Source organism: Bombina bombina, chromosome 1 (assembly GCF_027579735.1).
Source record: "Bombina bombina isolate aBomBom1 chromosome 1, aBomBom1.pri, whole genome shotgun sequence".
NCBI lineage: Eukaryota > Metazoa > Chordata > Amphibia > Anura > Bombinatoridae > Bombina > Bombina bombina.
In genome coordinates this window covers 190,313,363-190,329,267 of record NC_069499.1, presented here as the reverse complement: position 1 = coordinate 190,329,267, position 15,905 = coordinate 190,313,363, and the positions used below count along the sequence as shown (strand labels likewise).

The 15,905-nt window shown below is 43.3% G+C and overlaps 1 protein-coding gene across 2 annotated transcripts in view; it reads right to left on the bottom strand.

Moving 5' to 3' along the window:
- The window catches only part of STARD9 (StAR related lipid transfer domain containing 9), a 511,030-nt gene that overhangs the window by 8,459 nt on the left and 486,666 nt on the right, over nucleotides 1–15,905 (bottom strand). For both annotated transcript variants that reach the window (XM_053697793.1, XM_053697794.1), the window contains exons 31-32: nucleotides 15,248–15,327; nucleotides 15,003–15,161 (exon numbers count right to left, since the gene is read on the bottom strand). In XM_053697793.1, coding sequence (XP_053553768.1) covers nucleotides 15,003–15,161; nucleotides 15,248–15,327 — 239 coding nt within the window. The remainder of the gene's footprint in view (nucleotides 1–15,002; nucleotides 15,162–15,247; nucleotides 15,328–15,905) is intronic.

Genomic DNA, 15,905 nt, shown 5'->3' with positions numbered 1-15,905 from the left:
TAACACTCTGGGGACTTATATTACAACCCTCTCTTCCTTCCGATAACAGGAAGTGCTGAGACCGTGGAGTGCAACTCAAATTGGCGCTACATGTAGCTCCGCCCATTGTGGGCGTTTTAAAAGCAATCTCCCGGTCGGCCTTTTTTATGTTAAAGTGAAGCCACCGGGAGTATTGAAAAGGCCCCTCATACTGAACCTATCTAAGTGCTGAGACCGCGGAGCGCAACCCAAATTGGCGCTACACAAAGATCCGCCCATCGTGGGCGTTTTAAAAGCAATCTCCCGGTCGGCCAAGTCTCCTAATCTCCTCAGCCCCAGTGCCTGCCTAGAAAGTGCTGTCGTTAAGTCTCCTCCTTTTATCTATAAGATGCTATTGTCCCAATATAATAAAGTGTTCCACTTCCTCTGAGATCCTTTTTTCCCAGACCCAGAATAAAAAGTCAGCACTTACCTTGTAAATCTGCCAGACAGCAAGGCAGCTCACCAGGTTTGAGAGGTCCTCTCCCTCACATAGCCCTGTGGAGAAAAGATAAAGCCTGAGTAATCTTACTAAGGCTATCAGGATTAGGGCAGCATAAATATATGGGAGGCGCAGTGAAAATTATATCTCACCAGTTCCCATTGCTCTAAAGCCACCCCTGCTCTACTGAAGAGACTGATATGGACTACGGCTACACCCTAGAACAAAGCAGCACAATCTTGTACTACTTAAAAAATAATAAACTCTTTATTGAAGATCTTTTACTAACACCTAACTTTACCACTTCCTTGCTCTAACGTAGGCAAAGAGAATGACTGGGGTGGGAGGGAAGGGAGGAGATTTTTACAGCTTTGCTGTGGTGCTCTTTGCCGCCTCCTGCTGGGCAGGAGTGGTATTCCTAACAGTAATTAATGATGACCCGTGGACTCATCGTGTCATTAGAAAGAAAACTGTCTTAATGAAGGGTGGGGTCGTGGACTCTCCATATCCGGAAAGAAACAAATTAATCAGGTAAGCATAAATTTTGTTTTCTTTCCTAAGATATGGAGAGTCCACAACGTCATTCAATTACTAGTGGGAACCAATACCCAAGCTAGAGAACACGGAATGAACAGGGAGGCAGAACAAGACAGGCAGACCTAAACAGAAGGCACCACCACTGGAAGAACCTTTCTCCCAAAAGAGGCCTTAGCCGAGGCAAAAGTATCAAATTTGGAAAAAGTATGCAGAGAGGACCAAGTTGCAGCCCTGCAAATCTGTTCCACAGAAGCTTCATTTTTGAAAGCCCAAGAAGAGGAGACAGCCCTAGTGGAATGAGCTGTAATTCTCGCAGGAGGCTGCTGTCCAGCAGTCTCATAAGCAAAATGAATTATACTTCTTAACTAGAGGGAAAGAGAAGTAGCCAGTAGCCTTTTGACCCTTACGCTTTCCTGAGAAACAAACAGGGCAGAAAAGTGGTGAAAATCCTTAGTCGTCTGTAGGTAGAATTTTAGAGAACGCACAACATCCAAGTTGTGCAACAGACGTTCTTTATGAGAAGGATTGGGACAGAGACAAGGAACAATAATTTCCTGATTAATATTTCTATCCGAAACCACTTTAGGAAGAAACCCCAATTTAGTACGAAGAACCGCCCTATCCACATGAAAGAATAAGGTAAGGCGAATCACACTGCAAAGCCGAGTTCCGAAACTCTCAGAGCAGAAGAGATAGCAATAAAAAACAAAACCTTCCAAGATAGCAACTTAATATCTATGGAATTGCATTGGCTCAAACGGAGCCGGCTGCAAAATTTTAAGAACAAGATTAAGGCTCCAAGGAGGAGCAACAGGTTTAAACACAGACCTGATTCTGACCAGGGCCTGACAAAAAGATTGAACATCTGGCACATCCGCCAGACGCTTGTGTAACAAAATAGATAATGCAGAAATCTGACCTTTCAGAGAACTGACTGATAACCAGACCTTCCTGGAGAAAAGACAGAATTCTAGGAATCCTGACACTACTCCAAGAGTAGCCCTTAGATTCACACCAATAAAGGTATTTACGCCATACCTTATGGTAAATTGTTCGAGTAACTGGCTTGCAAGCCTGGATCATGGTCTCAATGACCGACTCAGAAAATCCACGCTTAGACAGAACTAAGTGTTTAATCTCCAAGCAGTCAGCTTCAGAGAAACGAGATTTGGGTGGAGGAATGGACCCTGAGTTAGAAGGTCCTTCCTCAGAGGCAACCTCCAAGGCGGCCGAGAAGACATCTTTACTAGGTCTGCATACCAGATCCTGCAAGGCCATGCAGGAGCTATTAGAATTACTGATGCTCTCTCCCATTTGATACGGGCAATAACCCGTAGAAGGAGCGCAAACTAAGGAAACAAGTATGCTAGACCGAAATCCCAAGGAACCGCCAGAGCATCTATCACAGCTGCCTGAGGATCTCTTGACCTTGAACCGTACCTTGGAAGCTTGGCGTTCTGCCGAGACACCATCAGATTCAACTCCGGCACCCCCCATTTGAGGGTTAACCTGCAGAACACCTCCGGGTGGAGAGCCCACTCCCCGGGATGAAATGTCTGTCTGCTCAGGAAATCTGTCTGCTCAGGAAATCCGCTTCCCAGTTGTCCACTTCAGGAATATGGATGGCAGATAGACAACAATTGTGAGCTTCTGCCCACTGAATAATCCGTGCCACCTCCTTCATGTCTAAGGAACTCCAAGTTCCTCCCTGGTGGTTGATGTAAGCCACTGAGGTGATGTTATCCGACTGAAACCTGATAAACCAGGCTAAGGACAATTGAGGCCAAGCCATCAGAGCATTGTAAATCACTCTCAATTCCAAGATGTTTATGGGGAGAGCAGACTCCTTCCGAGTCCCTGCACCTTTTAACGAGTCCCAGACTGTTCCCCAGCCTAGCAGGCTGGCATCCATGGTCAAAATCACCCAGGAAGGTCTCCGGAAGCATGTGCCCTGAGACGGATGGTCCTGAGAAAGCCACCACGGGAGAGAGTCTCTTGTCGACTGGTCTAGATCTATCCTCTGAGACCCATTGTCTGAGCATGCATAATTGCAGAGCTCTCAAATGGACGAGCAAAGGGAATGATGTCCATGGAAGCGACCATCAGACCAATTACCTCCACTGATGGCCGAACAGTAGACTGTAGAGAGAGGCAAGAGGAGAGAATTCTGGATTTTCTGACCTCGTCAGAAAAAATTTCACAGATAGGGAATCTATTATGGTCCCTAAGAAAACCACCCTTGTAGCTGGAACAAGGGAACTCTTTTCAAGATTCACTTTCCAACCGTGGGAAGGTAGAAAAGACAACAACATCTCTGTATGAGAGTTTGCTTGTTGAAAAGATGGTGCCTAAACCAATATGTCGTCCAGGTAGGGCGCCACTGCAATTTCCCGAGACTTGATCACTGCCAAGAGAGCCCCCAGAACCTTTGAGAAAATTCTGGGAGCTGTGGCAAGGCCAAACGGAAGAGCAACAAAGTGTTAGTCTAGAAAAGTGAAACTCAGGAATTTGTGATGATCCCTATGGATGGGAACATTAAGATACGCATCCTTCAGGTCTATGGTCGTCATGAACTGACCCTCTTGGACAAAAGGAAGAATGGAACGAATGGTTTCCATTTTGAAGGACGGTACCCTGAGAACTTGTTGAGGTACTTTAGCTCTCAAATGGGTTGAAAAGTTCACTCTCTTTTTGGGCACCACGAACAGATTTGAATAGAATCCTAGACCATGTTCTCTTACTAGAACTGGAACAATCACTCCCAGGGAGGAAAGGTCCTGAACGCAGTTGAAGAATGCCTCTGTTTACCTGGTCTGCAGATAATCTTGAGAGGTGGAATCTGCCCCTGGGAGGGAAAGTTTTGAATTCTATTTTGTAACCCTGAGATACTATGTCCACAGCCCAAGGATCTGGGACATCTCGTCTCCACGCTTGACTAAACAGGGAAAGTCTGACCCCCACTTGATCCGATCCCGGACCGGGGGGCTGACCCTTCATGCTGACTTAGACTCAGCTGAGGGTTTCTTTGATTGCTTCCCCTTATTCCAAGACTGATTGGGCTTGCAAGAAGACTTAGACTGCTCCTGCTTCGAAGAGGGAGAGAAAGACTTTTGACCTTTGAAAGGAGCGAAAATTACTTTGACGTCCTTTGAGTCTGTTCTTCTTGTCTTGCGGTAGAAAAGTCCCTTTTCCCCCTGTAATATCAGAAATTATTTCTGCCAGACCAGGTCTGAACAAGGTCTTCTTCTTGTAAGGAAGCGTCAGAAGCTTGAACTTAGAGGTAACATCAGCTGACCAAGATTTTAGCCACAATGCCCTGTGGGCTAGGACAGTGAAGCCAGACATCTTGGCTCCCAGTCTAATAACTTGCATGTTAGCACCAGAAATAAAGGAATTGGCTAGTTTAAGAGCCTTAATCCTATCTTGTATCTCCTCCAATGAAATCACTACTAAAATTGATTCAGACAAGGCGTCGCACCAATAAGATGCCGCACTTGCTACTGTGGCAATACAAACTGCAGGTTGCCACTAAAGACCCTGATGAACATACATCTTCTTCACATAAGCTCCAGCTTTTTGTCAATGGGATCCTTAAAGAAGCAGCTAGCCTCTATAGGGATCGTAGTTCTCTTAGCCAGAGTAGAAATAGCCCCTTCTACTTAAGGCACCGTGCGCCAAGAATCTTTAATGCAATAGGAAAGATCTTTTTAAATACGGGAGACAGGAATCCCTGACTTCTCCCATTCCTGTGAAAATCTCCATCACACGGTCTGGGACACAGAGGAAGGAACATCATAGTATTTATTAAGTTTACTAGACTTCTTAGGGTTGACAACGACAGAAGTATCCAATACCTCCTTTAACAGTAGAGTGTTCAAGCTTAAATATGACGTTTACTTTTTCAGTATCAGATGAAGGAATAATACTGTCCGAATCTGAGATTTCACCCTCAGAGGCTACTGACATATCCTCCTCATCAGACGTATGAGGAAGGGCAACCTGCGTAGCAGTAGGTGGAACAGAAACCTTACTATCTGAATATCTAATTTTCCTCTTGTGTTTTCCCAGCATTGAAAAAGCAGATAATGCAGCAGATACAGCAGAAGATACCTGTGCAGCAAAATCTGCATGCAAATAAACTCCTCCAGGAGGCTAAGAGGAACTGCAGGGCACTGTATGTGATGCCATAGTGGATTGAGATGTTTGAGGAGAAAGCTGTGGCATTGCTTGAACAGCATCATCCTGAGAGATATTGGGCTCAGCGGGCAACAATTTATCTTGAATTTAAATTGAAGTATTCTAGCTAAGCATGCCGCACAGAATTGCATAGCCAAAACAATTTGTGCCTCTAGACATGACAAGCATTTGTCAAAAGACACAGAGTCTTCCATGTCCATAATACTAAATAAAAAAATTCCCCAAATTGTAGAAATGTTTTTAAATACACTGTCACTTTAAGAATTTTTAATACCTTAACGTTATGCAAAAATTCTTTAAAATAATAAACCAAACAGGCCCCCTACACCTTAGACAGGCTGAGGTGCCTTACCGTAACACTTATACACAATTTGGCTGCCAGAATTCTCTAAAATGATCGTATAACAAATTATGCTTACCTGATAATTTTCTTTTCTTCAGATGGAAAAAAGAGTCCACAGCTGCATTCAATACTTTTGGGAATTCAGAACCTGGCCACCAGTAGAGGGCAAAGACACCCCAGCCAAAGGCTTAAATACTCCTCCCACTCCCCTCATCCCCCAGTCATTCTACCAAGGAACAGTAGAAGAAATATCAGGTTGAAAAGTTGCCAGAAGAACAAAAATTACGGCCGTCCTGCATAAAAGCACGGGTGGGGAGCTGTGGACTCTCTCCATCTGAAGAAAAGAAAATTATCAGGTAAGCATGATTTATGTTTTTCTTAACAAATGGAAAGAGTCCACAGCTGCATTCATTACTTTTGGGAAAACAATACCCAAGCTATATAGGACACTGAATGTAAAAACAGGAGGGTACAAGAGGCAGCCCATTCTGAGGGCACCAGGCATGAAAACCCCTACCCAACAAAATACTGCTTCGTCCAAAGCCGAGAACAACTTTGAAAAAGAGGAAAAGACCAAAGGACACTGACCCCCAGATAGTCCACAAGCCTTGCTAGAGACCGCAGGAACTAGACTCGACTGAGTCAACAGCCTCCAGGAGACACCATCGCCCAGTAGTCGGTCTCCAAACAACACACCCCTCACTAAAGAAAGGGAACAAGCTACCGTAATCTTCTACAGATAAGGAAAGACACAGAGAAAACATGAATGTACTTGTAAAGTGCGGCTAATCCCCCTTAAGGGACTCAAGGCGCTGCTCATCATATCAAAATCGAAAGGAGGAAGGCTGAGTAGACCTCGCCGGGGATCGACTTGCAACCCTCGGTTTGCTACAGTGCATAGTAGCTACAGTGCATTAGTATGCTGAGCTAGCTGTCCAGCTAGCATAAGGAACTCCAGACCAACAGAGACCCACCAGTCTCATGGAAACAAGGGGAGGCAACGCCCAAACCCCAGAAAAACAGAAACCACGGGAATCTGAAACAGAGAGGATCTTCCCCCAACACAGTGCAACCACACTCTAAAAAGCAACTGAAGACTAAGGTCCCGAAGTCGCAAAAAGGTAGCTCAGAATACCGAAATATTCAGAAACGAAACCTCGTGCAGCAAGCTCAGATAGGTCTGATGAACAACACCTGAAGCAAAAACACTGCACGCTACAGTCATCTAAAAATGACTCTGAACTTAAATACTTGCAGGGCAAGCAGAAAGCAGCTGAAGATAGGATCATTCAGATTGCTAAGTATCCACTAACCAGCGGATAACGTTGCAGGCTAACTAAGAGCCGCCAGTCCTTCCCACAATTCCTGAACATGGAGAAAGGAGAAACCTCAAGAAGCTTACCGTACCTCGAATGCTCTGAGGATGAATTTAGCAGAGCAACAGATCTCAGATCCTGCTCCAACACCAGACCAGCCCAAGCGACAGACATGTCTGATAAGACAGGGGGGGCAGAAAGACCCCAAGTACGAGCCCCCAGGGAATGGTCAACAGAGCTCGGGTGCCAACTCAATCCGATCCTCAAAAAAAAGGCACTCCCAAGGAGAACCCCCTGGGACCTGGAACAGAGAAAAGTGCAATAGATCCGTAGGAAGACCTGTCACAGCTCTCTTAGACGGTCTCTACGTAGAGAGATCAAATTTCAACAGGTGGAACAGAGCCCACAGAGCAGCAGATGCTGCCCCTTACAGAGATAAGCCACCTGATCCAACCTAAGAATAAAGATCCTCCAGAGCAAAGAACTCCAGCTCATAAGGAAGACAAACTATCCCCTCAAAAGGGAAGGGCACAGATAAGAACAGCGTACATGTCCACAAGACATGAAGCCATAGTATGATCAAAACACGGACTGAATAAAAAATCATCCAGACACCACTGTTGACCCAACAGAGAAAAAACTCCCCATGAAGAGAAGCACACTCCGTCCGAAGGACAAGTTAGGCCTTAAAGTTAATAACCAGTACCCGAAGGTAAAGGAGAACTCTGGCCTTTCTGCTTGCAAGCCCAATGAGCTAGTCCCTATGTCGCAACGTAAGGTCCCTGAAAAAACTGGGTCGTTCCGAACCAGTCCACAGGATCATAAGTCTCCAGACATCCAAGAAGGATCCAAGACAAGAACCCTTGACCCTGGACCCAGAATCGTCCTTGAACGAACAGCACTCCCAGGGAACACAAGATACCTCGTCTGAAGCAATCAGACCTCACAGGGGATGAGAACGGGGAAACCCAGAGAACGAGTACAGGACTCACTCATAATTCCCAGCCCAAAGGGAAGAGAACACCCTTAGCTGGAGGTCAACACCCCCCAAAAAGGTGCTAGGCCGCGACAAAGTCACGCAATTTCTCTAGAGCCCAAAGGCCCCAAGGGCAACAATAAGGGAAATGAGAACGAGAACACCCGAAAGAGTAGAAGAAAGGCTAGTCTCTATAATCCTTTCAGATTAACGTTGCAGAGGACCACACCCAAGGGAGAAGAATGCAAAGCATCCCGAACCCAGGCAAAAAAACGTCTCTTTTTTCCAAGCTTTTTGCTTAGGGGATAACACCTTTTATCGCCCCTTATATAAAGACGACTAACTCCCGAAGGAAGACAGAGCCTCACGGCCTTCACTTCCTAATGAAGTGGCCAAAGCCGCCAGAAAAACCGGACGAAGTCCAGAAAGTCTCGACCCAAAGGAAGAGAACCTCTAAAAGGACACTTCCAAAGAGACCATGAAAGGCAAAACCGTAAGAACGGCGGTATGAAGGACCTAAATCCTCCAAGCCTCCAACCCACAACGAGGAACGCTCTAGTTCCCGGAAAAATCGGAAACGACTGAGCATGTCACCGCGGATCTTAACGGAGTCCCGGCCCACTAGATTGAAAGGCGAATGAGGACTGAACCAATCCCTCATGCCCCTAAGCAACCACGGACCCTCAAGTCCTCTCAGGATGCTAGTTGAAGCTTGTAAAATAAAACAAGAAAACAACACAAATCATATTGTGATCACTAGGCGCCCTCACCGGACCAACCGGACATAAAAAAGAGCCACGTGTCTGAACTAGGCCTCAAAGACAGAAGGATTTGTACCCAGTCAGGACCAGCCTGAAACCAAGGGCCCCAGCACTGTCAAGGCCACATAGAGTTTCCCCCGTGATGGAGGGATAAAAAATAGTCAGACAGACTTTTGTAAACAGTGCGACCACAAAATCGCCAGTATCAACTCCAGAGAAGAAAGTTCCTGAAGGAAACATCACACCACAACCTGAGCTTTAGACCAAATAAAAATCATCCTCACTGGATGAAGATAAAAGATAAGGCAACTCGTAAGTTATTGCCTAGGAAAAAACGGACAGCCCGCAGAACTAGCCCAACAGGGGTCCGAGACTTCCAAGCTCAGAACTGGAACAGGATACACAAATAACAAAGACTATAAGAAGATTACTTCATCCCCTTATGTCTATGCATGCAAGCCAGTCGAAGATTGACCGAGAATCCCCAGACCCATTAAGAGTGGGATACAGCAGCGCCAAAAACGTGCCTTAGTAGAACACGAAGGCGCGCCAGTCTATAACTAAAGGCGCAACATACCACTGGGACACAAGAAAACACCGGCCCGAAGGTTGACCCCCTGAGGCCTCAGGGACAGTCGCTCCCCCGGAGGGCTGAACTGGACCAGACGACCCCACGCCGGACGAGCCCCAGTTAACGGAACACGGACATATTGTAAGCACACTCCCGGAAGGTGAGGTGCAGATGTGCCAGTACCAAAGATATAGCCATGCGGAACCGTGTCGTAACCTCCGGTGGGAACAGGCCACACTCCATAGAAGGATAAGTAGCGTTTGGGTGATCCTCTGAGGAGGCTTATGTCCTGCTGTCTCATAGGCCAAGCGAATCAAGCTCCTCAACCAAAAGGACATAGAAGTATAAGAGGCCCCCTCTGCTCCTTGCGCTTCCCGGAATACACCACAAAAAGAGATGTAGACTGTCTGAAATCCTTTGTAGCCTGAAGATAGAACTTTAAGGACCGAACCACATCCAGATTATGAAGTAACCTCTCATTAGAAGAAGAAGGGTTAGGACACAAAGAAGGAACAACTGTTTCCTGATTGAAGTTATGGTTAGACACCACTTTGGGAAGAAACCCCAAACCGGTGCGAACAACAGCCTTATCCGCATGAAAGACCAAATAAGGAGGCTCGAATTGCAAGGCAGCCAGCTCAGATACTCTGCGTGCCAACAGGGCACAGAAAGAGAACCTTCCAGGATAGAATCTTAAAGGGATACTAAACCCAATTTTCTTTTCTTTCGTGGTTCAGATAGAGCATACCATTTTAAACAACTTTCCAATTTACTTCTGTTATCAAATTTATTTCGTTTTCTTGTTATTCTTTTTTGAAAAGCTGGAATGTAAGCTCATGAGTGTGCACGTCCACAACACTATATGGCAACAGTTTTGCAACAATGTTATACATTAGCAGGAGCAATAGATAGCAGCACTATTTCCTGTCATGTAGTGCTTCAGGCATGTGCATGCTACCTACCTAGGTATCCCTTCAACAAAGAATAACATGAGAACGAAACAAATTTGATAATAGAATTAGAAACTTTTTAAAAATGTTATTCTCTATCTAAATAATGAAAGAAAATGTTGGGGTTTACTGTCCCTTTAATGTCAATAGAATGCATAGGCTCAAACCGAACCCTCTGCAATACCTTAAGGACCAAGTTTAAGCTCCACGGGGGAGCAGACTGACAGAGCCTGAACAAAAGATTGAATGTCAGGAAGCTCAGCAACAAGACTGATAAAGCCGAAATCTGTCCCTTTAAGGAACTGGCGGCAAGACCCTTCTCCATACCAGGATTCTGGAGAAAAGACAGAATCCTGGACATCTTCACCTTGTGCCAAGGATATCCGTGTTTCTCACACCAGGACAAGTAAGTCCTCCACACCTTATGGTAGATGGTAGGGAACTCGTCTTGTGGGAAATAGAATCCCCAGAGGCGGATGGCTCAGTGGGCACCTGATTCCCCGATCCTGAGGAGTACTTTAAAACGGCATTCTGAACATAACTGATGTATTACCCGGGCCAATTCATATTCTTCGCAAGAAGTAGAGTCTGAATCAGAGACATCTTTCTCCAAAAAATCTGAATCCTCCATAACTGGGACATTGAATAAAAAATGGACCAATAAGAAAAATCTAAACGGCACCTTGAACCCCCAAGGGCTGGGGCACTCTCCACCTCCAGAGAACCAGACACCAGCAGACCAGGATATCTCCGTCACCACACGGTCAGGAAAGCGGAAATGGAGTCACAAGGTAAACCGTGCAGTCAATGCAAAAGCACGCCCAACCATAAAGGCCACGTCATTAGACATAGGCCGTTATGTTCCAAAATAGCCATGAGCCGAAGCAACACTACACAGTAGCAGACAGAATCACATAACAAACATGATTATAAACCCTCCTCAGGAAATATTAACCCTTGATTCCTAGATACAAAAAGGAGCCTCACTGAGACCCTATGTTAAAGTTATCCCCGATAGGTTGTAGCCCCTCTCGGATAAACAGTTGTTATTACAACACATCCATGATGAAAGTAAAATGAAACGATCTTACCGGAATCTACGCCATGGAACAGGAACACAGCTCTTCAAGTGTGACAGATAGTAACGTTGCTTCTGCCATGGACTTGAGAGAAAAAAAAGCAGGCAGTGAAACCCACCGACGCTGATTGCTTGTGGAGCTGTTAATGAGTCAGGATGGTTTCGCAGAAAGACTCTCCCTGCATCTCCGGACCATAACTTTCACCCATGCTCTCACTGAGAGGCTGACAGGACTACTTAAAACTCCAGTCCCATGCCGAAGAGGACTACCCTCCATAAGAGACTATCGAAAACTTCTGACACTTCTCTGCCAACCTCCTGGGATGAAAGGCAAAGAATGACTGGGGGATGAGGGGAGTGGGAGGAGTATTTAAGTCTTTGGCTGGGGTGTCTTTGCCTCCTCCTGGTGGCCAGGTTCTGAATTCCCAAAAGTAATGAATGCAGCTGTAAACTCTCTTCATTTATGAAGAAAAGTAGATCGACACTGAAGAGACTGAAATTCAATGACGCCGCTCCGCGAATATCCGACAGCAGAGAGAAGTCACATGACTGGCAGAGAGAGGAAACTATGCAGCAAGTAAAAGGTGTGCGTTTCCCTCTGCCTATAACACCAGAACTAAATTTACACAAACGCTCAAGCAGTCTGTCAGTTAGCCTGTTCTAGCTAAGCAAGCAAAGAAAAACAACTGCCAAATTTTAAGTTTATACATAAATCCCTGTATAAAACATAAGCCACACACACACACACACATACTAATAAAGTATTTCAACAAAATTAGCCCAAAGAGGAAAAACGTCCCAATAAAGAGAAGATTAACCCCTAGTCTCAACATACATAATGTGCCTGCCCACTGCCAAAGAAAATCCTGTATAAAGGATTTAAAAATGTCCCCATTTACTGCATATGAAATCTCCAAGATCTTGAAGACAAAAGCACTTGCCTGTAGTTTAGCTGTCCGGCAGGAAGACAGCTCACAAGACGTGAAATGACACATACTCCTTACAGAGACCTGTAGGAGGTAGTCCTTGCTTTGCTTCTTAACTGCTTAAAAGCCACCACTACTCTACTGAAGAGATTGACTTGGACTCAGCTAAACCCAAATCCTTGCTTGCAGGGAAAAGTACCCGAAAAAGAAATTAATTTCTTCAGACACCAAACTTCACCTCCTCCATTGACAGAGGCAAAGAGAATGACTGGGGATTATGTGTAGGGGAGTGACACTTAACAGCTTTGCTGTGGTGCTCTTTGCCTCTTCCTGCTAGCCAGGAGTGATATTCCCACTAGTAATTGAATGACGTTGTGGACTCTCCATATCTTAGGAAAGAAAACAGGAATGAAAGCTTTTTAGGTTCAGAACCTGGGTTGCGCTTGCTGATTGGATATAGACACCAATCAGCAACCGCTATCTCAGGGCCTGAACCAAAAATGGTCTGGCTCCAAAGCATTCATTCCTGCTAATTCAAATAAAGATAGCAAGAAAACGAAGAAAAATGGATAATAGTAGTAAATTAGAAAGTTGCTTAAAATTGTATGCTGTATATGAATCATGAAAGAAAAAAAATGTGGGTTTAGTATCATTTTAACTATAATCCCTATGGGTCCAAACGTGACTTTTTGTTCTATGTCCTCTGTAATCCAGAATAGTCCACAAGAGTCCCTTTTTTATTATTTGGGGATAACATTTCACTATTAATCTGTTTTGTTTTTTCTCTTAAAGGGCCATAATACCCAAATGTTTAAACACTTGAAAATGATGCAGCATAGCTGTAAAAAGCTGACTAGAAACTATCACCTGAACATCTCTATGTAAAAAAGAAAGATATTTTACCTCAAAAGTTTCTCAGTAGCCACATCCCATTGTAAAGGACTTCTAAGCAACAAATCAGTATGTCTGTCTCGGGACAGTGGAAGGAGCGAGCTTTCGTGCACACTCATGTTATTTCCCTATTCAGTGTAAGGAAGTTTACAATGAAATCTCATGAGAGTTAAGTGAAATCTTATGAGATCACAGTAAATGAGTTCATGACCTCAGCACTGTTGATGCTGATTGGCTGCTGTTCATTTCTTAATTTTTTATTTTATTTTTTACCTGCAGCTGGGCAGTAACTGAGTATAACTTTTTACACAGAACTTACTCTGCTGAGCTGAGGAAATTATGAGGTAAAATATCTAACTTTTTTACATAGAGATGCTCAGGTGATATTTTCCTGTCAGCTTTTTACAGCTATGCTGCATCAGTTTCAAGTGACTTAACATATGAGTATTATGTCCCTTTAATGCTGAAATATACTAGTGTAATTCTACCTAGAATGGGTCCAAGAGTGGACCGGTTGATATTTTCCCCAATTTTTGTCCCTTTATATTTAAAGTCTGTGGTCCAAAAGTGGCCACTAACTCTAAAGTGGGGGCACATTTAACGTTTACTTTTATATATATATATATATATATATATATATATATATATATATATATATATATATATATATATATATATATATATACATATATATATATATATATATATATATATATATATATATTTTAGGAGGTTCATAGACACATTTCCACCATTTTTTTTTACTCCTTTCTTATATTCAAAATCTGTGGTCCAAGAGTGACCACTAATTTTTAGTTGGAGTTTACTTTTCTATATACTCTGGGGGGTTCTTAGACAAAATATAAAAATCTATGATAAATAAGAAAAATTAGGATTTAGGTTTGTTTAGTCTATTTTTTTCTGCATATTATCATAGTAATGTTACTTTATTGACCACAGACAGTGTCCTTTTGATATGTTTCGGCATTATATACCTATTCTTACTGGAATGTCTTTTACCTATAGTTGCTACACATAACCAAGAGTATGTCAGAAATTGTTGCTTTCACATCTTACTGTGTATATACAATGTCATTGTGCAGGGTCTGTAACTTGAAACAATGACCCACATTGTCTGTAAAAAAAATGTTATGTTTACATCAATAAAACAATTTTGGGGGAAAAAAGAAAGTCTAGAGTGTAAGGTGGTAATGTCTGTATGTCATGGTACCTCATGAAAGGTGTAACTAACAACTAATAGCCTGTGGGCTAGGTAAATGTCTATTTGTTCAAGTACCTTGAGAAGCACACACTCTACTAGATGCAGAATTAGACAGTTTCCAGTAGAGAGCCTATTGAGTGTTGTGTATGTCATAGCAGAGGATCTATATGTGGATTATATCAACAAACGGGGGTAGGCTAAGGGACTGGTCCCTGCAACACCTGTGGGAGGGCTTGTGACTAACGCCTCACTGTGTGTAATTATGTCACTGCTCAATACTCCAATTACACCTCTATCCCAAGTAGCAGCTCTCTGAGGGAGTAAATGTGTCTCAAATCAGTTGAGAACCCCTCTCAACAAAGATCCTGGAGCACCTCAATTCTTCACCTACTCCTGTAGAGGCAAAGATAAGAGTGGGATACCAGAGAGGAGAGAACAATTAAATGCTCTTAGAGCTTTGGGAATCTGTGCCTCATCCTAGATGACAGGAATGGAATCTCAGGAGTAATGGCTTGTGGACTCTCACCACCTAATGAAAGAAACAGTAATAACTTTTTCTAGAAACATTTTTGGTAATGGAGGAATGTGGCAAAACAATATTTTGATCTTGCTATCCCTTTAAGGGTTTGACATCATTGTTAAAGAAATTGGGAAACAAGGCTCATTCCATCCATCTAAACTCATTTTAGTAAATAGTTTTTTTTATCATAAAGAAAGCAACATTGAATTAAATCTGCACTCTAAGTAAAACTACCATCATATTGAAAATTGTACCTGAAGCATGTAAATAACTCTTGTGATTTCCTCTCCATTAATAGTATCAGGCTGTAGCACCCAGGCACTGGGAAGAATCTCTCCTCGTACTATATCATTAGTTGGCCGAGGCATGGATTCATTATACAGGGACTGAAAGCACAAGCTGTACCGTTTGTCCTGTAGGTTAGAAAGTATGACCTCAATAATGCAACAAAAATAAACAAAGGAAGGCAGGAAATGTACTATGGATTTTTCATTCTTACCTCTTTAGACTCCACAGTAATGCAGCAGAAATCTCTGGGTTGCTTTAAGTAGCACAGAGACATATCGCTCATTATATGCACTAAAACAGAAATAAAACCTTGGTTATATATAGTAATAACCTAACCTATTCCTGTTGATGCAATTCTGGAAGCAGATGTTTTGGCTCCTTTACTTTTTTGGTTTTATCATTAATTCACCCTTTCAAAGCACAACACTTCAGAGTTTATCCGTTAAGAATATATCTGTACTGATAAGATTATCCAACACAGATCAGCTATCAAATCCCTTTGTACGTTTCCTTTGAAAAACAAGACTTTATAAGCTCTGGAGCAAAAAGCACAACCAGACTTAAAGGGAAATGATACCCAAATGTTGAAGTACTGGAAAGTGCACTGCGGAATCTGTTGGCGCTCTACAAATAACCGATAATAATAATAAAAAGCTGACTAGAAAATATCCCCTGAAAATCTCTATGTAAAAAAGGAAGATATTTTATCTCAAGTATTCAGCCCCCCCCGTAAAGAGACCTTAAGCAGCCAATCAGGATGCTAGTCCCAGGAATCGCAAGGGAGTGTGCATCTGGCATGTGGAGGCACAGTCATGTTATTTGCCTATTCAGTTTGACATTTAGTATGAAATCTCATGAGATTTCAGTGA